This window comes from Nomascus leucogenys, chromosome 19 (assembly GCF_006542625.1).
Source record: "Nomascus leucogenys isolate Asia chromosome 19, Asia_NLE_v1, whole genome shotgun sequence".
Taxonomy (NCBI): Eukaryota; Metazoa; Chordata; class Mammalia; order Primates; family Hylobatidae; genus Nomascus; species Nomascus leucogenys.
The window spans coordinates 67,066,935-67,089,026 of NC_044399.1; the positions used below are offsets into that span (position 1 = coordinate 67,066,935).

Here is a 22,092-nt window from a genome sequence, read left to right on the forward strand (position 1 = left end):
CCCGTCTCTACTACAAATACAAAAATTAGACAGGCGTGGTCGTGGGCACCTGTAATTCCAGCTACTCCAGAGGCTGAGGCAGGAGAATTGCTTGAACTTGGGAGGCAGAGGTTGCAGTGAGGCAAGATCACACCATTGCACTCCAGCCTGGCGACAAGAATGAAACTCTGTCTCAAAAAAAAGGAAATCAGCTCCACCTACTTATTCTCACCCTCTGGGGAAGGCAAAAGTGAGAGTGTAAATTATTTTCATTTATCTGGGGAAACTGAGGCCCAGAGAGGTTTGGTGCCTTGTTCGAGCCTCCCTGTGAATCAGGGACAGAGGGGTGGCTGTCTGTAGCCCTGCCAAGGACTGCCGCTGCATTTTCCTCATGTGATGTTCACGCCTACAACCCCTGTGAGCGGCCACGGGGATAAGATCGCTCCATTCCATGCAGAAGGGACACAAGCAGTGTCTGGAAGGGCTTACAGGGTCATGTATTACGAGAAAGAAAATGAACATAAAATGAGTTCATGTAGAAAACACAGAGGCAACAGGCCACGGGAACATCCCTTGACTTTTGCCTGGGAATTGCCCTTTGGTCCACACAGAATCCACTGCAGGAAGAGGCCAGAAGTTTCTTCTCACCCTGTTGTCTTCTCTCTGTCCCCTCTCTGTCCACTCTGTCTTTTCCATCTCTGCCCCTTTCCCGCCCTTAACCTTCCTGTCCATTATCCTAGGGAGCTCAGATCCTTCTGTCTGCAGAGTGAGGACTGTACAAGGAGGCAAAACTTCTTTTGCTAACATGGACCAATTCTTACAGCGACACTTCAAAATCGATTGATATTACAAACTCTTGTCTATGGCCTTTACTAAAACCTTGCCCCCCAAGGAAGAGAGTAGGGCAGAGAGGTGAAGAGGAATGGAAACTCCACCACTCCACCCCACTATACTAGATGAAGCAGCTGTGCCTCTGAAACAGGGCACTCAGGCTCTCTGGCTCCCAGGGGTTAGAGAACAAGGCACAGAACAGCCCCTCCCCCAGAATCACAGGACCGCCAACTTGGCAGATGCATCCAAGGGCACCCTGACTCCTCTGCCACGTGGATTGTAGGTCCCAGCGATGAGCAGCCCAATTAACAGTGATGTCAGACTGTTTGGGTCCAGATCATTCCTGAGCCATGAAACAGTTAAGAAATATCCTGCCCCACTGGCTGCCATGCTCATAAAGGTAGACCCACGTGTACTTCCTTGTGGCTCCAAGACACGCCGGCTCGCTCATTTGCTTACACCCAGCAGGCAGAGAAGGCAGCAGCAGGCAGGACCGCCACCCTCCCATGCAAATCACCCCCGGGAGTGCAGCCGGGCTCCTCCCGCTCCTCCTGGGCAATGCTTCTGGGGAGTCTGTGGGGAAGATGCCATCCAGGCCGCTGTGCGCTCTTCCTCATCCTCGCCCTCCTGCTGGACGCAGTCGGCCTGGTCCTTTTGCTGCTGGGGATCTTGGCCCCCCTGAGTTACTGGGACTTCTTCGTCTACACAGGTGCCCTGACCCTGGCTTTCAGCCTACTGTTCTGGATCATCTGGTATTCCCTCAACATCGAGGTGTCTCCTGAAAAACTGGACCTGTAGTTTGGCCATGGGAAGAGGAGAAGAGATGCAGGTGCTGTATGCAGACATGTCTGTGAACCTGGGGTCCTTGGGCAGCAACACATTGCAGCTTCCACCTAGCAAGCCACGCCGGGACCAGGTGAGTACACACAAGACCTACCTGGCAGGGTGGCCAGAGAGGCTTGGACAAGTAGGGGCAAGACCAGGCCTCCTGAGGCTGCATGAGCAAATAGCCCGACACTGTACCCTGACTGAGGATCCTGTGGCCTCAGGTCCTGCTGGGGTGGCCAGCCAAAAGGACGTGGGGCAGGTGTTTTCTCCTCTGGGCCCTTTTCCTCGCAGAGGCTGGAAAGAGAGTCTCGACAGCCCCTTCCACCCCTGATATGCCACGAACGATCCTGACTTCCAGGCACAATGGGAAGTTATCCCTTTAGCTTGGAACTTGGGGAGTAAAAGACCCCATCTGGGTTCTCTGTTGGGAAGAATCTCTGCTGGGGAGAAAAGTCTTTAGCACGGGAGAGGATGGAAAGTTCCCCAATGACTCTTGTGCCCTTGCATGCATGAAGGGGTGTGAACTGGGCTACGGTAAAAGCAAACAGAGCAGAACCACCCAGAACGGCCCCTCTCATTCACTTCCTCCCTGCACCTGCCCAGATGGGATACATGAAGGGGGGTAGAGACTACTCGCCTCCATGCCCACTCAGTGCACACACCTCCTCTCTCTGCAGTGTTCCCACCCCACCCTCACTCACACTCACACGCAGCCAACACATGTGCCCAGCCAGTCTCCAAGACCCAGAAGTCAAGAGAGTTTGGCTTCATGGATTTCATCAGCTGAGTTGCACACCACATCTCAGTCTATTGTGTACAACTAAAGAGGCAGAGAGTTGTAAGATTTTTTCACATCAAGACAGAGTCCCAGAGATAGAGTGGTCTGGTCCTTACAACCCTGAATTAGAGATGGACAGCTCTCTCCAGGGAACTGAAGTCAGAGCCACAGTCCATTGGGCAGCCATACCCTCCCCCCCAGGTGGGCCCAACCTGCACGCAGGTGTATCCAGGCACTCCCGTTTCTTACTCCCTTACCAGAAGTAAGAGCAAAGGTCGTTGCTGAGTTGAAAGAAGGAAATAATAATTGTGTCTTTTGTGGGGGATTACACCTGACTCTCAGAACTCGGAGAAAAGAGAAGCAAATCGAAGAGGTCTCAGTAGAGTAAGGTAAGCCCATACCTAGGAAACAATGTAGAAAAAGATGAGAAGTCAGTCCCACTCCGATCTTCAACACTTGTTATCTGGGTGATGTGGGCCAGGTTGCACACTCTGAGCCTCAGGATTCTCATCTGTAAGATGAAGAGAATATTTCCGGCCCTTATTGCTGCAACAATCGAGGAAGAGATAAGGCAGGGAAAGGCTGTACAATTGATGTGGTTCTTACACCAGATGCCAAGCATACAAAACACATAATCTGGGATGAGTTAACTGACCCAAAGTCCAAATGTGAAGTACCTTGGTGTCTCTCAAATTGGTAGTGGTGGGGGTCAACTCACACTTTGCATCAGGAAACTTCAGAGCAGAAAGGGACCCTGATTTGTGTGCTGGTACGTTGGAATGTGTTAGGCACTGTGCAAGACACTGGGGATAAGAAATGAGACACATGGACCAGGCACAGTGACTCGCACCTGTAATCCTAGCATTTTGGGAGGCCGAGGCAGGCAGATCACTTGAGGTCAGGAGTTCAAGACCAGCCTGGGCAACGTGGTGAAACCCCATCTCCACCAAAAATACAAAAAATTAGCCATGCATGGTGATGCACACCTGTAATCCCAGCTATTCAGAAGGTTGAAGCAGAAGGATTGCTGGAGCCCAGGAGGCACAGGCTGCAGTGAGCAGAGATTGCACCACTGCATTCCAACCTGGGCGGCAGAGTAAGACCCATCTCAATTAAAAAAAAAGAAAAAGAAAAAGACACATGACATGGGGGCTCTCCTCTCAGGGAGTTTACCATCAGGTGAGAAAGACAGACACTCACCAAAGATTCACACTTACAGAAGTAAAATAACAAAGTCAGGTCTGCCCTAGGAAAGAGAGGAGCATCCTCCCACAAGAATATTCAATAGAGAAACTGACCCAGAAGATGGGGTCAGGGAAGGCTTCCTGGAGGAGGTGATGTTAGGCTGAATGCCAAAGGAAGGGTGGGAGGTGAATGGAAAGTCTTTCAGGGAGAGGCAATGGCTTGGGCAAAGGTCTTGGGATAACTGGAAATAAAAGACGACAGGGAGATTGAAGGGCAGAGAGCAAATGTCGGAGAGGGTTAGGGCTCTGTGGTAGACAGAGGCCAGATCTGGCAGGGCCTCGAGGACGCTCTGAAGGATTTTGTTCATTACTTGAAGAACAATAAGAATCCATTGAGGGCCAGGCACAGTGGCTCATGCCTGTAATCCCAGTAGTTTGGGAGGCCGAGGCAGGCGGATCACGAGGTCAGGAGATCGAGACCACGGTGAAACCCCGTCTCTACTAAAAATACAAAAAATTAGCTGGGCACAGTGGCAGGCACCTGTAGTCCCAGCTACTTGGGAGGCTGAGGCAGGAGAATGGCGTGAACCTGGGAGGCGGAGCTTGCAGTGAGCTGAGATCACGCCACTGCACTCCAGCCTGGGCGACAGAGCGAGACTCCGTCTCAAAAAAGAAAAAAAGAATCTATTGAAGAGATGTAAGCAGAGGTAGGGGCTTAAAGTAATTGGACCTGTGTTTCCAAAAGACCACCGCGGCCACAGTATAGATTATTATGGTTGTGATTATTACCAGCTGAAACCCATTTTGGGAGCCAAGACAAATACCCAAACAACACAGAGTCCCCAGTGTGAGGCTCCCTGCCCTGAACAGCCTTCCCTCATTGAACAGAAATTCAATAGCCCGGTGCTGAAGAACATGGGCCATACCTAGACTCTCTGGCTTGAATCAAGTTTTATTCCTTTCCAGCAACGTGACTTGGGGCAAGTTACGTCACCTCTCCATGCCCCATTACTCCAAATATGTAAAATGGAGATGGTGCTAATAATAGCCACTGCGTCATAAGGATGTTGCCCAGATTAGGTGGATTAATATTTGTTCAGCACTATGCAAGTGATGACTAAATAAAGCGTCAGTCACGATGCAGGGAGCCAGCACATTACAGAGGGTGAGGCCCTGAAGCATTAGCATCAATTCTAATGGCAATTACAACATTAGGATTTTTCAGTAGATATGAGACTGAATGCTGCTCCAGAATGCCAGGGTTTTGTCCTGGTTCAAAGAAACTTTGGAAGTTTTAATATGCTCTTTATTGTATTCGTTACTGAACCTCCATCCCCTGACACATTTCAAGGATGGCCCAGAGTGACAGATTCGTGTGTGCTGAGACCTGCTGTCAGCACGTTGCTCACTTATGGGATTGCCCAACCCTCCTCCACCCCATGGCCTTGGGCAAGTCATTTTACTTCCCTTTAGAGTTAAAGATGTGGTTTCCAGCCGGGCACGGTGGCTCACGCCTGTAATCCCAGCACTTTGGGAGGCTGAGGCAGGCGGATCACAAGGTCAAGAGATCGAAACCATCCTGGCTAACATGTTAAAACCCCGTCTCTACTAAAAATATACAAAAATTAACCAGGCGTGGTGGCGGGCACCTGTAGTCCCAGCTACTCGGGAGGCTGAGGCAGGAGAATGGTGCAGACCCGGGAGGCGGAGCTTGCAGTGAGCCAAGATCGCACCACTGCACTCCAGCCTGGGCGACAGAGCCAGACTCCCTGTCAGAAAAAAAAAGATGTGGTTTCCAAGGGAGGTTTCAAACTGTGTTCTGCCAATGTCCCTGGAAGGGAACTGGTCCTGGGATGAGGGGCAGAGTGAGGGGACAGGAGTCCAGCAGCCCTACCCACCCCACAACACATTTCACCCAGAACAGTGGAGCTCTCAGCAGCTTTGCACATTAAACTGGCACGTAAGACTTGACATGAACACAAGCTTCTGATGCCAAAAAATATTTGAAAAGCAGCTCATCTCAATTCCCCTACAGCCTACGACCTTTGGCCTATATGTCAACACCAGACACAGTCAGGATTTATGGGTGGACTGTAACTGGCTTTGCCAGCTCTCTCATTCTCAGAGCAGGGTAAAAGGAAAGAATGTGGGCTCCCTGCATTCAGAGCTGACGCCAACTTTCCTAGCCCAGCCTTCAGAGGCTCTGTAAGATGAGGTTGAGGCCGGGCATGATGGCTCATGCCTGTCATCCCAGTGCTTTTGAAGGCCAAGGCCAGAGAGTCACTTGAGGCCAGAAGTTGGAGACCAGCCTGGCCAACATACTGAAACCGCATCTCTACTAAAAATACAAAAAATAGCCAGGCATCGTGGCATGTGCCTGTAATCTCAGCTACTTGGGAGTCTGAGGCAGGAGAATAGCTTGAACCCGGGAGGCGGAGATTGCAGTGAGCCAAGATCGTGCCACTGCACTCCAGCCTGGGCGGCAGAGCAAGACTCCATCCCAAAAAAATAAAAAAAAAATGAGGTTGATAGGACCTGCCCCCACCCTGCCCCAGAGATGAGGAGGTCCCATGCCCGGTCCGGACAGGGCAGGGGCCTGGCTGTCCCGCAAGGCCTCCACCCACAGCCTGCTTGGTTCTCCAGAGACAGAGGGCAGGGTGGCTGCTGAACCTCAAAGGCACCCCCCAGGAAGTTTCAGGACCAGAGGCTGATTTTTATAGATCAACTGTGCTCCAAGAGAGATAGGCTGCCATTTGATTTTATCAGCTGGTCGCTGTATTTTCAGATTTTTTTTTTGCTCCATTTTCCACTCCTTGGTTATTTCCTGCAGATAAAGATAAGTCCCCAAGCAAAGTCAGATGAAGACTCTTGTCCTTTTTTAACAGGGTGTCCAAGACTACACACCCAAACAATACACACACACCAACACCCCACACACGTACACACACATCCCTCTTCTACTACGCATGTGTTCATGAACAAACACGCCCCCCACACACTCACACCTACCACACACACACCCAGAAACACACACTCACAGAAACAAACACACCCACTCTCACACCAACCAAAGCCAAAAGGCTCACAGCCTTGAGCCTTGGGAAATGAAACTTGTTCCTCCACTTTGACTTTTTCCAACAGGCAGCCTCTCCCCTCTGCCCACAGAGGAGGTCAGTGGAGCTGCCAAGACAGCTCAAAGGTGAGCCTGGTAAAAAGCCCTCCTCTCCTGCTCAACGAGTCTGTGCCCCATGCAGACACAGTGCCAGGGCTGTGTGGAGGAGCAAACATTTCTCTAATCTCTCCAAGGATTTTTAATCTAAGGGGAGAGATAAAGCATGTGCACAGTACTTCACAAAGTTTCCAAGGGAAAATGCGTTGCAGGAGATAAGCACAGTCTTGCCAGGGCTCTGAAAGCTGAGAGGAGGCACAGAACCTCCTGGCTGGGGGAAGCGTGCTGTGTGTGGTTCTGGCTGGGCTGCTAAGGAACAGGTAAGAATGTGACAAGCAGAGATGGCACAGGGACAGCAGCAGTAGGTGGTGGGTAGGGGGGCAGTCCAGGCAAAAGGAAGGACTGCAGAAACGAAAGAATTAGGGTGTCTAGGAAAAGCTGAGCAGACACATTTGCCTGGGGGTTGGGGTCTTCAGTGTTGGCTGTGCAGGACTTTGAACACCAGGTGAGGAGGGTTCTGACACTAGGCGAGGAGGGAGGTGCCTTCAATGGTGTTAGATACTAGAGAGCAGCATGATCAAGCTTTGCCTGTAGAAGAGTAACTAAGCATCGTGCGCAGAATGGATGAGAGAGAAGCAGCAGAGAGATAGCAAGGCCATTCAGCAAATTCAGGTGGCAGGTAATAAAAGAGCTCAAGCTGAAATGATGGCCACACGGCGGGGGGAGGGGGGGAGAAGAGCAAATAATGCATGAGTGGAGAACGGCCTGTCCCGTTCTACAGCAGGTCGGGGGTGGCATTGTCAAAGACTTCAGAAAGCACCCCCCGGGGCATGGAATGAGGGAGGTCAGAAGAAGGCATGAGTTTGTTTAAAATGATTCATTTTCTTTTGAACATGCAGAGTTTGATATGTAAATGGTGTATGAGCAGAACTACCTAATTGACATTGAATGTGCAGATTTTAAACTCAGAAGAAAGATCAGATGTGGAGGGAGAGGTTAGGGGTTAGAGACATGTGGATGAGATTACAGAGGGTGAGGATGTAGAGAGAAAAGGGATTGGGAGAGTGTGGAAGGAAGGAAGGAAGGAAGGAAGGAAGGAAGGAAGGAAGGAAGGAAGGAAAGAAAGAAGGGAGGGAGGGAGGGAGGGAGGAAGGGAGGGAAGGGGGGCAGGAAGAAAGGAGAAAAGAACACTAAGATTCACTGAACCAGGCCCTAAGGTTGCACATTATCCCATTTCACCCTATCAACAAGGCCATGAGAAAAGTATTATTATCATCATCATTATTGTTCCCCTCTCTTACAGATAAGGATAATAAGGTGTATGGAGGTTAAGTAACTTGTCCAACATAATGGGACGAGGCAGTGATCGAGCCAGATTGTAAAACCAGGTATATCTGACCCTATGGTTTATGCTCTTTCCATAAGACCAGGGGTAGGCAACTACAACCTATGGGCCAAATCGGGCCCACCTCCTGTTCTTGTAGATAGTGTTTTATTGGAGCACAGCCTGGCTCATTCACTCTCATATTATCTATGGCTATTTCATGCTATAGTGGCAGGGTCGAGCAATGGTAACAGAGACCATGTGGCCTGCAGAGCCTATGACATTTACTACCTGGCCCTTTACAGAAAACATTTGCCAGCCCTGGCCTATTCACGTATGTTTCCTATAGGAGCCAGGTCAGAACCTTGAGCCATGCCTGCATGTGGGGAACGGGAAAAGGAAGGCAGATGGAAGAGCCCAAATGGAAGTTCCCAGTAATAATATGGAAGAGATGTTATGCCAATGGCAAAGAAGACAAAGAAGGACAATTATCAAGAGTGAGGGGAACTGACCATCAAATGCTTCAAAGCCATCAAAAAAGGGCTGAAGCCAAGGAAAGGCAGTTAGGCAGACCCGGCAATGTGCCTTTCTCAGTAAATTGTGGAGACAGAAATCAGATGATGCTACTTATCGAGTGGCTGAAGATGGGTGAGGAGCAAGTGCAGATTCATCTTCAAAGTATTTGGTGATGAAATTAAGAGGGTAGGGCAGTCACCCACTGGCAGAACCATGCTAAGGTGGGAATTTTTAGAGAAGGGATATAGGACATTGAGCAAGACAGTAAGTGGAGGAGAGAAAGTCAGCAGAGAGGAAAAGAGGATGCTGAAGTGATAGACGAAGATGAACCTGTGATCACATCCAAGGTGGAGGTTGAGGCAGAATCCAGAGAGCAGAGAGGGGTAGGCACCAGCTTTGCCTGCAAGGAAGGGTAAGGAGAGGGAACTAAGATTTGATGAGAATCTTGATATTTATTAAGCCAATCACTTATTTTCATGATCTCATTCAGTGCTTACAACTCTGTGAGTGAGGGATTCAAATTTCCATTTTCCAGGCAAAGGAAGCTGAGTCTCATGTGGTTTCAGGGCTAGCCCAAGGTAACAGTGCCGTGGAGAGGCTGCTCTAGGATTCAAGCCTATGTCTGGCAACTCCAAAGACTATGCTGGTTTCACCACACACAGGCTTGAAATTGATGGATTTGGGTTGGGGGCTGATCCATTTTATCTTCCTTGGTTCAACACAGGCCCCATCTGATGGAGGAGAATCAATTCAAGGAGATGCCCTCCCTTTACAGCACACCATTGAACAGCATCCAGGAGGAACGAGAGGCTGCAATGCTGAGGCTTTCAAAGTACTCACAAGGATGCCCGAGAACAGCTGTGATGCCAGGCTTCTGGCAGGTTCCAGGCTCCATCACAAGCCCAGCATCCCTGCACCAGATCTGACATCGCTGCTGCTGTGCCAGCTGTTTATAAAGGGCCTGAGTAGCTAACAGGTTTTATGGCAGGAGCCCTGCCGGGGGCTTAGACACCAAAAGAGAAGTCTCATCCTCTGCAGTTCTTCTTGTGAATGTCCTTTTAGAAAAACAATTAGAACCAACCACAAGCACAGAAGTCCAAATGGGATCTCCTGCGAGCACATATCAAGCAGGATTGTTGCTATTTCTCCTCACTGGCTCTTTGGACAGACTGTGTGAGCTCCTGGAGGGTTCCACTATATCTACCCTTTGATACTGACCAGTTGGCACATGGTGACATATTCCAATGTGTTGATTGCAAATGTGAACGTACAGCCAGTGCTGTGTGCGGGAAGACTCTCTCCTCCTCAGTGGGGCCACACCGTGCACTATTAATGCAGCCCCACTTGTTTGCACAGCCTGGCCATGCAGTGGCTCATATCGAGCTTTTAGCCAACTGAAACCCCCTGTGTGTTTTTCTGACAAGCCAGCTAGGCCTCTGCTATGCTGTCCTTGTGTCTTTCATTTGATGACCTTAAGGGCAGGACTGTTTTTAGCTTAAGTTACAGCTGGTCAAGTCCAGCCCAAGGACAACAACTCTGAGGGTCAAGCCTCATAGGCTAACCAGATAGATGTGCCCTGCTTTGCCAGCCACCGGAGCCCGACCTGCCCCACTAATTTATATTTCCCCTGGTCTCGTTTTGTACTTTTTATTTATATTTCGCCCTTAAAGTGTATGTGTCTTTTATAAGCTGCCTCCAATCTTTCATGGTACGAGGCAGTTACCTAAATAAAGAAGGAGATTTGGCCTCTGTTTTCATGTAACAGGACAGATTTGGAAGTCTTCGTGATCTCATGACAGTTCTCCCAGTTTTAGGATATCCTTTTCCCATTTGTTTAACCTGCCTTGGTGCAAATCCTGTAATTGTACACTCAGTACAGTGCCTCCAGGGAAGGGACACGTAGATCATGGTGTGATAAAGACAGAGCAAGGATGGGCGCGGTGGCTCACGCTTGTAATCCCAGCACTTTGGGAGGCTGAGGCGGGTGGATCACGAGGTCAAGAGATGGAGATGGTCCTGACCAACATGATGAAACCCTGTCTCTACTAAAAATACAAAAATTAGCTGGGGGTGGTGGCACACACCTGTAGTCCCAGCTACTTGGGAGGCTGAGGCAGAAGAATCACTTGAACCTGGGAGGCAGAGGTTGCAGTGAGCCGAGATCGTGCTACTGCACTCCAGCCTGGTGACACAGTGAGACTCTGTCTCAAAAAAAAGACAGACCACAGGTTATCCTGACACCATGAAGTCTCCTGGCATCTCTGTGCTCTGCCACCAGCCTACTGTCCTGAATTGGGCTGGACTCAGAAACCTGAAGAGCTATCACAAAAGAACATTTGGAATTAAGAAGAAAGATTTCTTTCCTACTCAGAATCTCCCCCAACCACCTTCACTTGTAATCCTCTCCATCTTCCCAGTTGGAAGTTTCTTTCTATGCCTGAGCTGACTATACAGAGTGAGGGACCAGAGCCTCTTACTTGGGGTTCTAAAGTTCACAGGGAAGGAAAAGTTGCATGTAATCAAAATCACTCTGAAAAATTCCTTGGGAAGACATTGTGTTGGAGGCCACATGACTTCTCTTAATGAGACCAGCATAGTTGTTTTGTTTTGTTTTAATTCTAGAAGTGGAACCATTTTCTGTTTTCTTTGGCTGGGTACCAATTGCAATCATTGGCTTTCACTTAGTAGAAGCCACACTGTTCAAAATATGCACATCTTAAAAAACTAGGATCACACTTAGGCCAGAGCACATGTTCACGTCTAAGAGAGATTGAAGGAGCTCAGAGTGGCTGGACAACAGAATCTGACCTCACATGTCACACTCACTCTAGGGAATTTCCCGCACTATTTACATCATCCTCTCTCACACTTGGGCTGTTAGTCTGCAAGTTAAATGCATATATGATGGTTCTCCATATAGAGCATTTGTTCGACCCAATTAGAGGCCATGCTGCCTGGTAGAATGACTATAGAATAAATCTGTGACAATAGGAGTAAGGGGTGAATTAAATGCAGTCCCCGCTGATTACTTACTAGTCTTTAGATTAGCCTGCAGGAAGAAAAGGGAGGCCCACAGAGGAGGATTTCCTGGAGTTTATCATTGACCACCCAGCAACCACATTTAAGAACTGAAACTGAGAGGGCCACCTAGACAGTGCATGTGGAAATTGCAGGGCAATTCCTCCAGGGCAAGGCTTGCTCCGTACCTGAGCATCTACAAGGACACCACTCAGAGAGAGTCCTTACAGTACAGAATTGGAGGACATGAGCCCTGAAGCCATCTTTTTTTGTTTTTGTTTTTTTGAGAAGGAGTTTCTTTCTTTCACCCAGGCTGGAGTCGAGTGGCGCGATCCTGGCTCACTGCAACCTCTGCCTTCTGGTTTCAAATGATTCTCCTGCCTCAGTCTCCCGAGTAGCTGGGATTACAGGTGCCTGCCACCATGCCCGGCTAATTTTTGTATTTTTAGTAGAGACAGGGTTTCACCATGTTGGCCAGACTGGTCTCGAACTGCTGACCTCGTGATCCACCTGCCTCGGCCTCCCAAAGTGCTGGGATTACATCTTGAAAACCATGGAGCCATGCTTCTCCAACTGTATGCAAATCACTTGGGGATCTTGTTAAATGCACATTCACAGTAGCTCATGCTTGTAATCCCAGCACTTTGGGAGGCCAGTGTGGGTGGTTCTCTTGAGTCCAGGAGTTTGAGACCAGCATGGGCAACATGATGAAACCGAGTCTCTACAAAAAATACAAGAATTAACTGGGCACGGTGGCACATGCCTATAATCCCAGCTACTTGGGAAGCTGAGGCAGAAGGATCACCGGAACCGCAGGTAGTTGAGGCTGCAGTGAACCGTGATTGCACCACTGTACTCCACCTGGGTGACAGAGTAAGATCCCGACTCAAAAAATAAAATAAAATAAAAATATATACATTCAGATTCAGTAGGTCTGGGGAGGGGCCTAAGACTCCGCACTTCTAACAAGCTCACAGGCCATGCTGCTGCTACTGGTTCCTGAGGCACTTTGAAGAGAGAGGCTCTCAAGCAACCCGATCACTTCAGGGATGCGGAAACTGAAACCGCAGGTAAAGCGGCTTCACCAAGTTCAAACAACTGAAAAGTGACAGATTCAGGTCTGGAGCCCAGGTCTCCAGGTTGCCAGTCGAGGCCTCTTTCCTCTCCATAAATGGCTGACTGACTTCTCCCGAGCCCTACTGAGCCTCAGGCAGAACAAGCAAGCGAGCAGGTCAGCAGCTGTGGAAGTGAGGCACGCTCACACTGCTGAGGAGTCATGCACCTTCCCCCCTCGGGCCTCACCCCAGCTGTGCCGCGTGCCCAGGAATGAGCAGGCCTCCACGCTGCTCTGTGTCACTTCAGATGCCACAGCGCTGAGCCCATGGGTGCCCCTCACGCAGGGCAGGGTGGGAGGAGGAAATAGGAGGGGCCACAATGCCACCAGGCAGCTCCACATTGAGCCCGACTACGTCTGATCTGGACTTGTCCTCCCAGAAAGCTCTCCACCAAAGGGCTGGGCATGGTGAGCCTCCTGCTATTCCCCAGGCCCACCTCATGGCCCCTCCTTCTGGTCATTTCCTCTGGACGCAATTGGGCCTTTTCAGTGACCTGAACTCTGTCGACCCCGCCACTTACAGGCTGAGTGACTATAGGTAGCCCTCTCCTATTAGGAGGTAATAATAATGACATCACAATCACAAGTGATCCAGCACCAGTCTTCAGGACTTCTGCAGCCTCCTGAATTGGCAAATACCTTAGAAGGTATCATGCCTCACGTCTGTAATCCCAGCACTTTGGGAGGTCAAGGCAGATGGATCACCTGAGATCGGGAGTTCGAGACCAGCCTGACCAACGTGGAGAAGCCCCTTCTCTACTAAAAATACAAAATTAGCCTGGTATAGTGGTGCATGCCTGTAATCCTAGCTACTCAGGAAGTTGAAGCAGGAGAATCGCTTGAACCCAGGAGGCGGAGGTTGCGGTGAGCCAAGATCACACCATTGCACTCCAACAGCAAAACTCTGTCTCAAAAAAAAAAAAATCGAAACGTAGAGCTGTAAATCTTAGGCCATCACCTCCTGATTCTAGGGCTATAAACCTGTTATTTTCAAAGCTATTTAAAGTAAGGTTTGCCACAATGACCAAGTCCACATTTCTCACAACCTCATCCCCATGGCTTATTGCAGAGATGACCAACAGGACCCACAAAACCAGGGGAAGGCGGTCATACTAGGTGGAAGAGCAGCCCACCCCCCAATCAGTAGCCTCTAAGTCCCTCAGATTGAACTCATCTTTCAGTGAAATTACAGTACGATTGAGGAAGGGGAGCTTATCCTGGCTGGATCACAAGCTGACCACCACCATTGAGGCAGGCTCAGAAATGTATTTGCATAAAGGATTGAAGAGCCTCCTGGGTAAAAACAAACCCTAAGGGTTCAGGGAGTCAGGCAAACAGGCTTGGCCTAGTAGCAGAAACTTCACACGGGTATGTTCAGCTTCCTTTACCTTCCAACTGCGTTTGTTCTCAGGGAAAAAGGGCTGCAAGAAGGAATAGATTGAATTGCGGGGGAAACATACTCTCTACGATACTGGGATACACATCTCAGCACTTGAAGGCATCCAGCATACACTTGTGTCTGTTCCTGGTAGACAGAGTAATAATCTGGCAGAAAAATAAAACAATAGATGCCAACTAATAGCTGACTGAACTTATTTAAGAGCTGACTCAGTTCTTCCAAGACTCCCAGAAGTTTCTTGGCAGGGCAGTCACACAAGGGGAATAGATGCTGGCCAGGAAAGCAAGGATAACAAAAAAAACCGTTTCTTGTCAGGGGTATTGGGAAGAAAGGCTCAGAATACCAGAAGCTGAATATGAATCTGGGAATACCACAGCTTTGCTGTGTGAGCCAGTGCTGTGCACAGATCCAAGGACTAAACAAAGGGAATGGCCAGAAGCAGGTGCCTCTGACTTTACAGTAGCCACGTGGTTTCAGGCTTACATGCATTCCTTTATTCAACAGCTGGTCACCTCGGGCCTCATTCCAGCCTGGGTCCCAAAGACTGCCTCAACCGGAACATGGAAGGTTCCTTAGCATTTGACGCTGGTAACTTTTAGAAAAGGAAGGGAGAAGTAAGGTACAGATTCCCACTGGGGCCACCCTGCCATCGGACATCTCTGCCATACCCCATACTGCACTGGTCTGTGTGTACCCAAACCCCCCAAGTCAGCATGCAAATAATTTGCATGCCATTTCTACACACTATTTTGTAAGTTAACAACCTTAAATGCCTAATTCGGCCAACCTCTGCTTTCCAAGTTTCGGCACCCAGTTTACTATTATCTCTTTCTTTTCTTTCCTTTCTTGTTTCTCTTTCTTCAAACCGGCTGCTCCTGCACCAGCCCCAGACCTCGAGAACAACGCTTACCTATTTCACTCACTTCACTTCCAGCCAAAGCCACAGGCTTATCCCTCAGTGAAAAGGACAGAGGCCCTCCACCAAAGCTTTTTTGTTTGTTGGGCACATACCCAACATGCACAGCCTCAGCTTGGATGTCCTCTCACCCCTGACCCCATCTTTCTGACTAATCCCCTCCACCCCCTCATCAATCTGGGACTCTGTGGCCCTCCCTTCCCAAGTTCACATCTACCTTCCTGGCTGCAGCTATTCAGAATCTGAACTCTGACCCCTGCCCAGAACCTCTCACCCTGAAGGAGAGTCCAGGGCTACAACACCCAATGCCAGGCCTCTGTAGCTCCCTGGGAACAGTAGAGCAGTGATTCTCAAAGTGCAGTCCCTGGACCAGCAGCCTCAGCCTCCCCTAGGAGCTTGTTAGAATTGCAAAGACTTTAGCACTCCGTAGAGTAACCAACTCATCCCAGTTTCCCCAGGACTTTCTTGGTTTCAGTATTGAAAATTGCACATCCTGAGAACCCTGATCAGTCCTGGGCAAACCAGGCTGGCTGGTGGTCCTAACTTTATCCTAGACCTGCTAACAGAGCAGCTACGGGGGTGGGGGTCAGCAATGGGTATTCAACGAGCCCTCCAGGGGATTCTGATGTCCGCTCAAGTCTTAGAACTTCACCTTAAAGGGATTTTTATGCTGAACTTGTGCCTGCCTGAGGGCCGCCCTCTGGGTGAACCCCTCTTGTCCATCTTCTCTCTGGGCACAGGAAAACAAACCATGTCACTTGGAGTCCTCCCAGACTGCACCAGCCCCAAGCAGCTCTATCAGCTGTGAAGAACCTCCTGTCCAGCTCATACCATCTTAAGTCACCTGCAACAGGTGTCCTTGCCAGCTACGGGGGTGCACTCATTTCTCCTCCCAGCTCTTTCACATTTCAAATTTCAAGGAAGTCGAGTTTCCTTTTGTTTGGGGAAAAAGTCATGTGGGATGGGGGAGTTTGCTGGGCCTGGCGTACAAAAAAGGAGGGAAGAGGCAGGAGAGGGGTCTGGGTGGGGTGGGGGAAGGGTGAAAGGTATTGAGGGAATGACGTTGATGAAGGGAGGATTAAAAGAAGGCTGGGATGGAGAACAGTGGTGGCAAAGCCATGGAAGAGAGAAAGTGAGACACGAGTAAACGGGAAAAGGTGTTTCTCAAAGTGTGGTTCCAGTGGACCAGCTGCGGCAGTAGCCCCTGGGACCTTGTGGGACATACAGAGTCTCAGTCTCACCACAGATCTACTTAATCAGAAACTCTGGGATTGGGTCCCGGTGTCTGCAGTTTAAAAAGTCTTCCCGGCCGGGCATGGTGGCTCTTGCCTGTAATCCCAGCACTTTGGGAGGCCAAGGCGGGTGGATCACAAGTTCAGGAGATTGAGACAATCCTGGCTAACACGGTGAAACCCCGTCTCTACTAAAAATACAAAAAATTAGCTGGGCGTGGTGGCGGGCGCCTGTAGTCCCAGCTACTCCGGAGGCTAAGGCAGCAGAATCGCTTGAACCCAGGAGGTGGAGCTTGCAGTGAGCCAAGATCGTGCCACTGCACGCCAGCCTGGGCGACAGAGGGAGACTCCATCTCAAAAAAAAAAAAAAAAAAAAAGGCTTCCCAGTGATTCTGATGCCAGCTAAGGTCTGAGAACCACTGGGCAAAGCAACTGTATTTCTTTAAGCAAGGCTCCTACTCCCCTTGAGGCTAGGTTTTCTCGTTTTCAAATTTCTGCCTGGTTATAGTGGCTCAGGAGAGAGACGGGGATTCTCCTAATGTGGCTCTCTCAAATAACACCTCTTGCTGCTGGCCTAAAGACTTCCTGAGTCACACATGGGGACAAATGGCTGTGACATCTGCCTTTCCCTCATGGCTCTCGCTATACCATTGGTCCCGCCAGCCTAGGGCAGCTCTAGACTGGGCTGCCTCTAGTGCTGTGTCATTTCCAAATCTAGTCAATATCAAAACCCTCCTTTATAGTTTTATCTCCTCTCTCCCTTGTCTTGACACAGGTTGTCTGCCAAAGAGACTGTAATCATTAAAGAATAATTAATTGATTTCCCCATGATTTATTAATCAAACATATCCATAACCCCATAACTGGGTACACAAAAACATAAAACAAATGTATTATGATTTCCATTAGAGTTTTTGAAACATTTAAAACAATCCATTACAATTTCCATAAACCCCTGGGGATCTGGGAGGAACAAATGAAACCAGAGATCCAGATCTCAAAGGCCTGTGTGAACAAAGGTAGCAAAAGACGCAATCAACTAAATGCCTGTTGGCGCTTGTCACTCTCCCCCAACCCTCAGCTACTCAGGACTTTGTCCCCTTTCACAAACCCCACCCCTTCCCTTTTCTGGGAATCCCCAAATGGCTTCTCATGTGGGCTCACAAACACACCCAGTACTAACTCAGTGGGGTCTGTGGGCTGGCTGCTGCTTTGCCTGTCCCCAGCTGCTCAGCCTTTCCCAACCTGGCAGCCCCTACTAGACCCCACCTCCACCTCCTGCAACATAAGGCTTCATTTTTCACCATTAAATCCACCAGAAAATGCCAGACTGCATGGCAGTGTGGCAGAGTAGGGAGGCAAGGCCCGGTGCCCCAGCAGTCCCCTCTGTCACAGCAATCTCAGAGCCATGCTGCTTGGGCCACACTATGATGCAAGGTGCTAGAAAATTATATTTTCCATGTCCACCCCCAGGGCCCTGCTCACACAGGAATTCATGGCAGAATGGAGCTGGGAGGCAGATGGAGCGATGGAGACCATATGCTCAGGATTCCTCTTCCCCTCCCGTGACAAAGGCTTTGCCCCTGCTTCTGGCTGGAGGGGCCTGCCCTCTCCTTGCTTGGGACACTTGTCAATCAACACACCTTAATGACAGAGGAGAGAAGAATCAAGACCTGGGGATGGAGCTGGAAGAGGCCGGCCTTGAACAAGGAATATCTTGAAAGCCTCTTTTTATCATTAAAGTGTGTACGAATGTTACCTTTTACTCCATCATACACTTGTGCTTGTCCACTGTGTTTTAAATGTCCTCAGATCTTCAAGTATAATGGCATCATTCTACCTGCGGGTTTAACTTTCCTCTGGCACAACGATGTGGACCCCCAGACAGCCACACAGCACAGCTGAGAAGGAATTCTCATGGCTGGCAGCAATTCTCTGTCATAGGCTGGAAGGCTCTTGATTAACAAGTTTCAAATTAGCCAGGGCTCAAGATCAAGAGGCACTACTCTTTATTTTATTTTGTTTTATATTTTATTTATTTATTTATTTTGAGATGGAGTCTCGCTCTGTCGCCCAGGCTGGAGTGCGGTGGCGTGATCTCGGCTCACCGCAACCTTCACCTCCCGGATTCAAGCAATTCTCCTGCCTCAGCCTCACGAGTAGCTGGGATTACAGGCACCCGCCATCATGCCCTGCTAATTTTTCTAATTTTAGTAGAGGCAAGGTTTCATCATGTTGGTCAGGCTGGTCTCAAACTCCTGACCTCCAGTGATCCACCTGCTTCAGCCTCCCAAAGTGCTGGGATTACAGGCATGAGCCACCACGCCCAGTCGAGGCACCACTCTTATGCAAGCTTCACGTGAGAAAGCTGAGATGTACAATGACTCTGGGGTGTACAATGACTCACCCGAGGCCACAGGGCCTGGACTGGAACACACACTTTCTGACCCCTGACCTACTGCTCTTTCTGCCATTCCGTTCTCTCTCTCTGAGTGAAAGCAAAAGTCTGGTGGTGAAACAAGGACCCCCTCTACCACTAAGCCAAAGCACCTGGTCAGCGTAACAGGGGAATAAGGGTGTGTGCCTGGGCAGCCTCTGTGCACCTCTTCTATGGAATGGGAACATTGATGCCAGAACTATAGACTCCAGAGGATGGCTGTGAGATGTCTGCTGGGTAGTAACAGCCATACAAGGCTTTGGAAACATATAAGTATGGAACAACGTGGGTTGTGGCTCTTGATTCCCATGCTGGGAAGGCTTGGGTGAAGCTTTGCTCATTCTAACCTTCTCCCTCCTCTTGCCCTGTATACTGCACTTCAACAAACACACAGGGTGGAGCGTGGGGAGCTCAGGGAAGCCAACTCTGTAACAAGGAGGGCAAACACCTGGCCCATGAACCAGAGCCACCTCCACACACTCCAATGCCAACGTAAGTCATCAACATAGGATCTTATAACTGTACTTCTGGGCACTGGCGTGTTCTCCATCCATGACTGCAGAAGCTACCACCAGGCCATTGAAATTGGCTCCAGAGGCCGGGCGTGGTGGCTCATGCCTGTAATCCCAGCCCTGGGAGGCCGAGGCAGGTGGATCACCCGAGGTCAGGAGTTTGAGACCAGCCTGACCAACATGGAGAAACACCGTCTCTAGTAAAAATACAAAATTAGCCAGGCGTGGTGGCCCATGCCTGTAATCCCAGCTACTCAGGAGGCTGAGGCAGGAAAATTGCTTGAACCCAGGAGGTGGAGGCTGCAGTGAGCCGAGATCACACCATTGCACTCCAGCCTGGGCAACAAGAGCAAAACTCTGTCTTAACAAAAAAAAAAAAGAAAGAAAAGAAATTGGCTCCAGAGATGAAATCATTTATCTTGTCTATTTCTTAGAGTTCAAAAAAGCCAATTCTAAGGTGTCAATTATGCAGGTGAACTTAGACCAGCTGCCATAGCGAGGGAACACCTACAGATCACTCCTCCCACTGTATCACAAGTGGTTCAAACTGGGAAGAGCCCTGATTAGTTTGAAACTTATTAATCAATGTAGTCCTACATTCCAGGCATAAGGCTGGTGTTTGTACTGTCCTTCATTCCAAATTCTTCTTGATCTACCTTACATGGTTAAAGTCTTCATGCTTTATAAGCATAACTTTTGAAATGGGCTTGGTAGACCCTGTATTAAAGTAATAAAAAAAAAAAAATTACTGTTTTCCCCATAAGCCAAAGAGGCTTAAAAAGAGAACTCAACTCAGAGAAGATCTAGAGATGGAATTAAAGGGTAAAAGCATGAAAGGGTAATTAAAGAGGTGGATTGTTTGAAACGGGCAGTTAAATGCTTCAAACCTGAACCAAACAAGCAAGTTGAGTGGCTCAGGGTTGTGTGACTGTAACTTATCTATAAATAGATCCTACTCTGTATTATAAATAGCTTTACACTTGAAGAGCTTCTGAATGTGCCGTACTAGAGCAGATGGGACTGGGGGCCAAACTGAGGGACGTGGCAAAGGAACCAGATCATAAATCCAGAGTCCTACCCTCCCTCCATACATACACATACTTCCAATTTCCTAAATGTTGAAGGCAGAATAAGAGGCACGCAAGAGACATCAGTGGAACTCTAGCAACAGGGGATTTAATTTGGAATGTAGTGAGGACTTAGCATAACATAAAGCCCCATAGTTTGGAGGAAATCTCCACAAAGTCAAATGACAATAGCTGACTTGTCCCTCTTGCAAAGTGTAGTGCAGTTTCCCTCATTAATGCAAACACACACACACACACACACACATACCTGTGGTTCCTCTCCCCTTGCTGGTAACCCTCCACCTTGATATCAGAGTCAACTGAGGAAAGAGAATGCTTTGTACTAGAAGTCAGATCCGGGTTTCTGTTTCAGCTCTGCAACTTGCAGGCCAAATGACCTTGTCACTATACCTTCCTCCAAGGCTCCAATTTCATCTGTAAAATGGGCTCTTATAACTATCAAAAGATACAATACATACAATAATAACTAACATCTATTGAGGGCTTGCCATGTGCCAACATAATTTATTCTTTATCATAACCTTACTTGTCACCAGTTGTAATCTCAGACAAATTTCTTAACTTCTCTGGGTTATCTTTTTATGATAGATAGGAGATTACAGTAGTGACAAGTAGAGATGGAACTGGAACCAATCAATCTGACTCCAGAGCACTTTGAAATCTATAAAGAAGACTACAGTTGTAGGCCAAAGATGGAAGGATGTCTGAAGTCAGCACTTCTGAAATTGTGGCCAGAGTACCTCACTGAAATGCAGATTATTTTCTTCCTCTCCAGACACCATATTGCTGTGTGGGAGCATCTGCATTTTAATAAGCCTCATCAAGCGATTCTTATATAGAGCAACTCTAGAACTTCTGAATTATGATTAGACCCTAAAGATTCACTTCTGGGTAAGATGGAATAACAAAGACTGGATTTATGCTCCTGCCTGAAATAACAAAAAATAAATTAACAAACAAGACATATAAAATGGTAGTTTACAAAAGTGTGGAGGCTGGGCATGGTGGCTCACGCCTGTAACCCCAGCACTTTGGGAGGCTGAGGTGGGCAGATCGCCTGAGGTTGAGAGTTTGAGACCAGCCTGACCAACATGGAGAAACCCCGTCTCTATTAAAAATACAAAATTAGCCTGGCGTGGTGGCGCATGCCTGTAATCCCAGCTACTTGGGAGGCTGAGGCAGGAGAATCACTTGAACCTAGGAGGTAGAGGTTGCAGTGAGCCGAGATCGTGCCATTGCACTCCAGCCTGGGCAACAAGAATGAAATTCTGTCTCAAAAAAAAAAAAAAAAAGTGTGGACATCAGGCAATGAAATACAGTGATAAATGAAAGATGGGAAAAAAGAGATTAGCCCAACCGTTGCCCCAGCTTACGGCATTAGAGAGTTTCCAGACCATGGTACAAGGAAGGGGAACATAAATGGAGGCTGGAAGACTCCCCGAGTTAAGAAGGAAATGATAGTCCAGAGAGAAGAAATCAGCTATGGTCTGAAGGGCAAAGTATCAGATAGGAGAGAGCTGCACAGACAGAAATCTGCAGAGAACCCCAAAAGATTATTCAGCAGAGTACTGATTGGCATGTGTTTGTGGGGAAACTACCCAAGGCTGGGAAAAGAACCACGGAAACGACTGGAGGGGAGAGTGGAAGGTGTTCAGCAGGAGTAGGAAGGATGCCTAGTCCAAAAAAACACTATAAAAACCCACGTGATTCATGCATTAAGTGAAGTACTCAGTACTTAGTAGTGCAGAATAATTACCCCTAGACTAA

General features: G+C 48.7%; 2 protein-coding genes across 2 annotated transcripts in view; one reads left to right on the plus strand and one right to left on the minus strand.

Annotated features, from left to right (window-relative positions):
- ADPRM (ADP-ribose/CDP-alcohol diphosphatase, manganese dependent) overlaps positions 1–22,092 on the minus strand; it is a 143,957-nt gene that overhangs the window by 34,614 nt on the left and 87,251 nt on the right. The window lies entirely within an intron of this gene.
- On the plus strand, positions 1,233–10,371 carry LOC100603014. Its single transcript, XM_003274692.4, has 2 exons — positions 1,233–1,726; positions 9,334–10,371. The coding sequence occupies exons 1-2, from the start codon at positions 1,616–1,618 to the stop codon at positions 9,580–9,582; spliced, it is 360 nt and encodes a 119-aa protein (XP_003274740.1). The 5' UTR covers positions 1,233–1,615; the 3' UTR covers positions 9,583–10,371.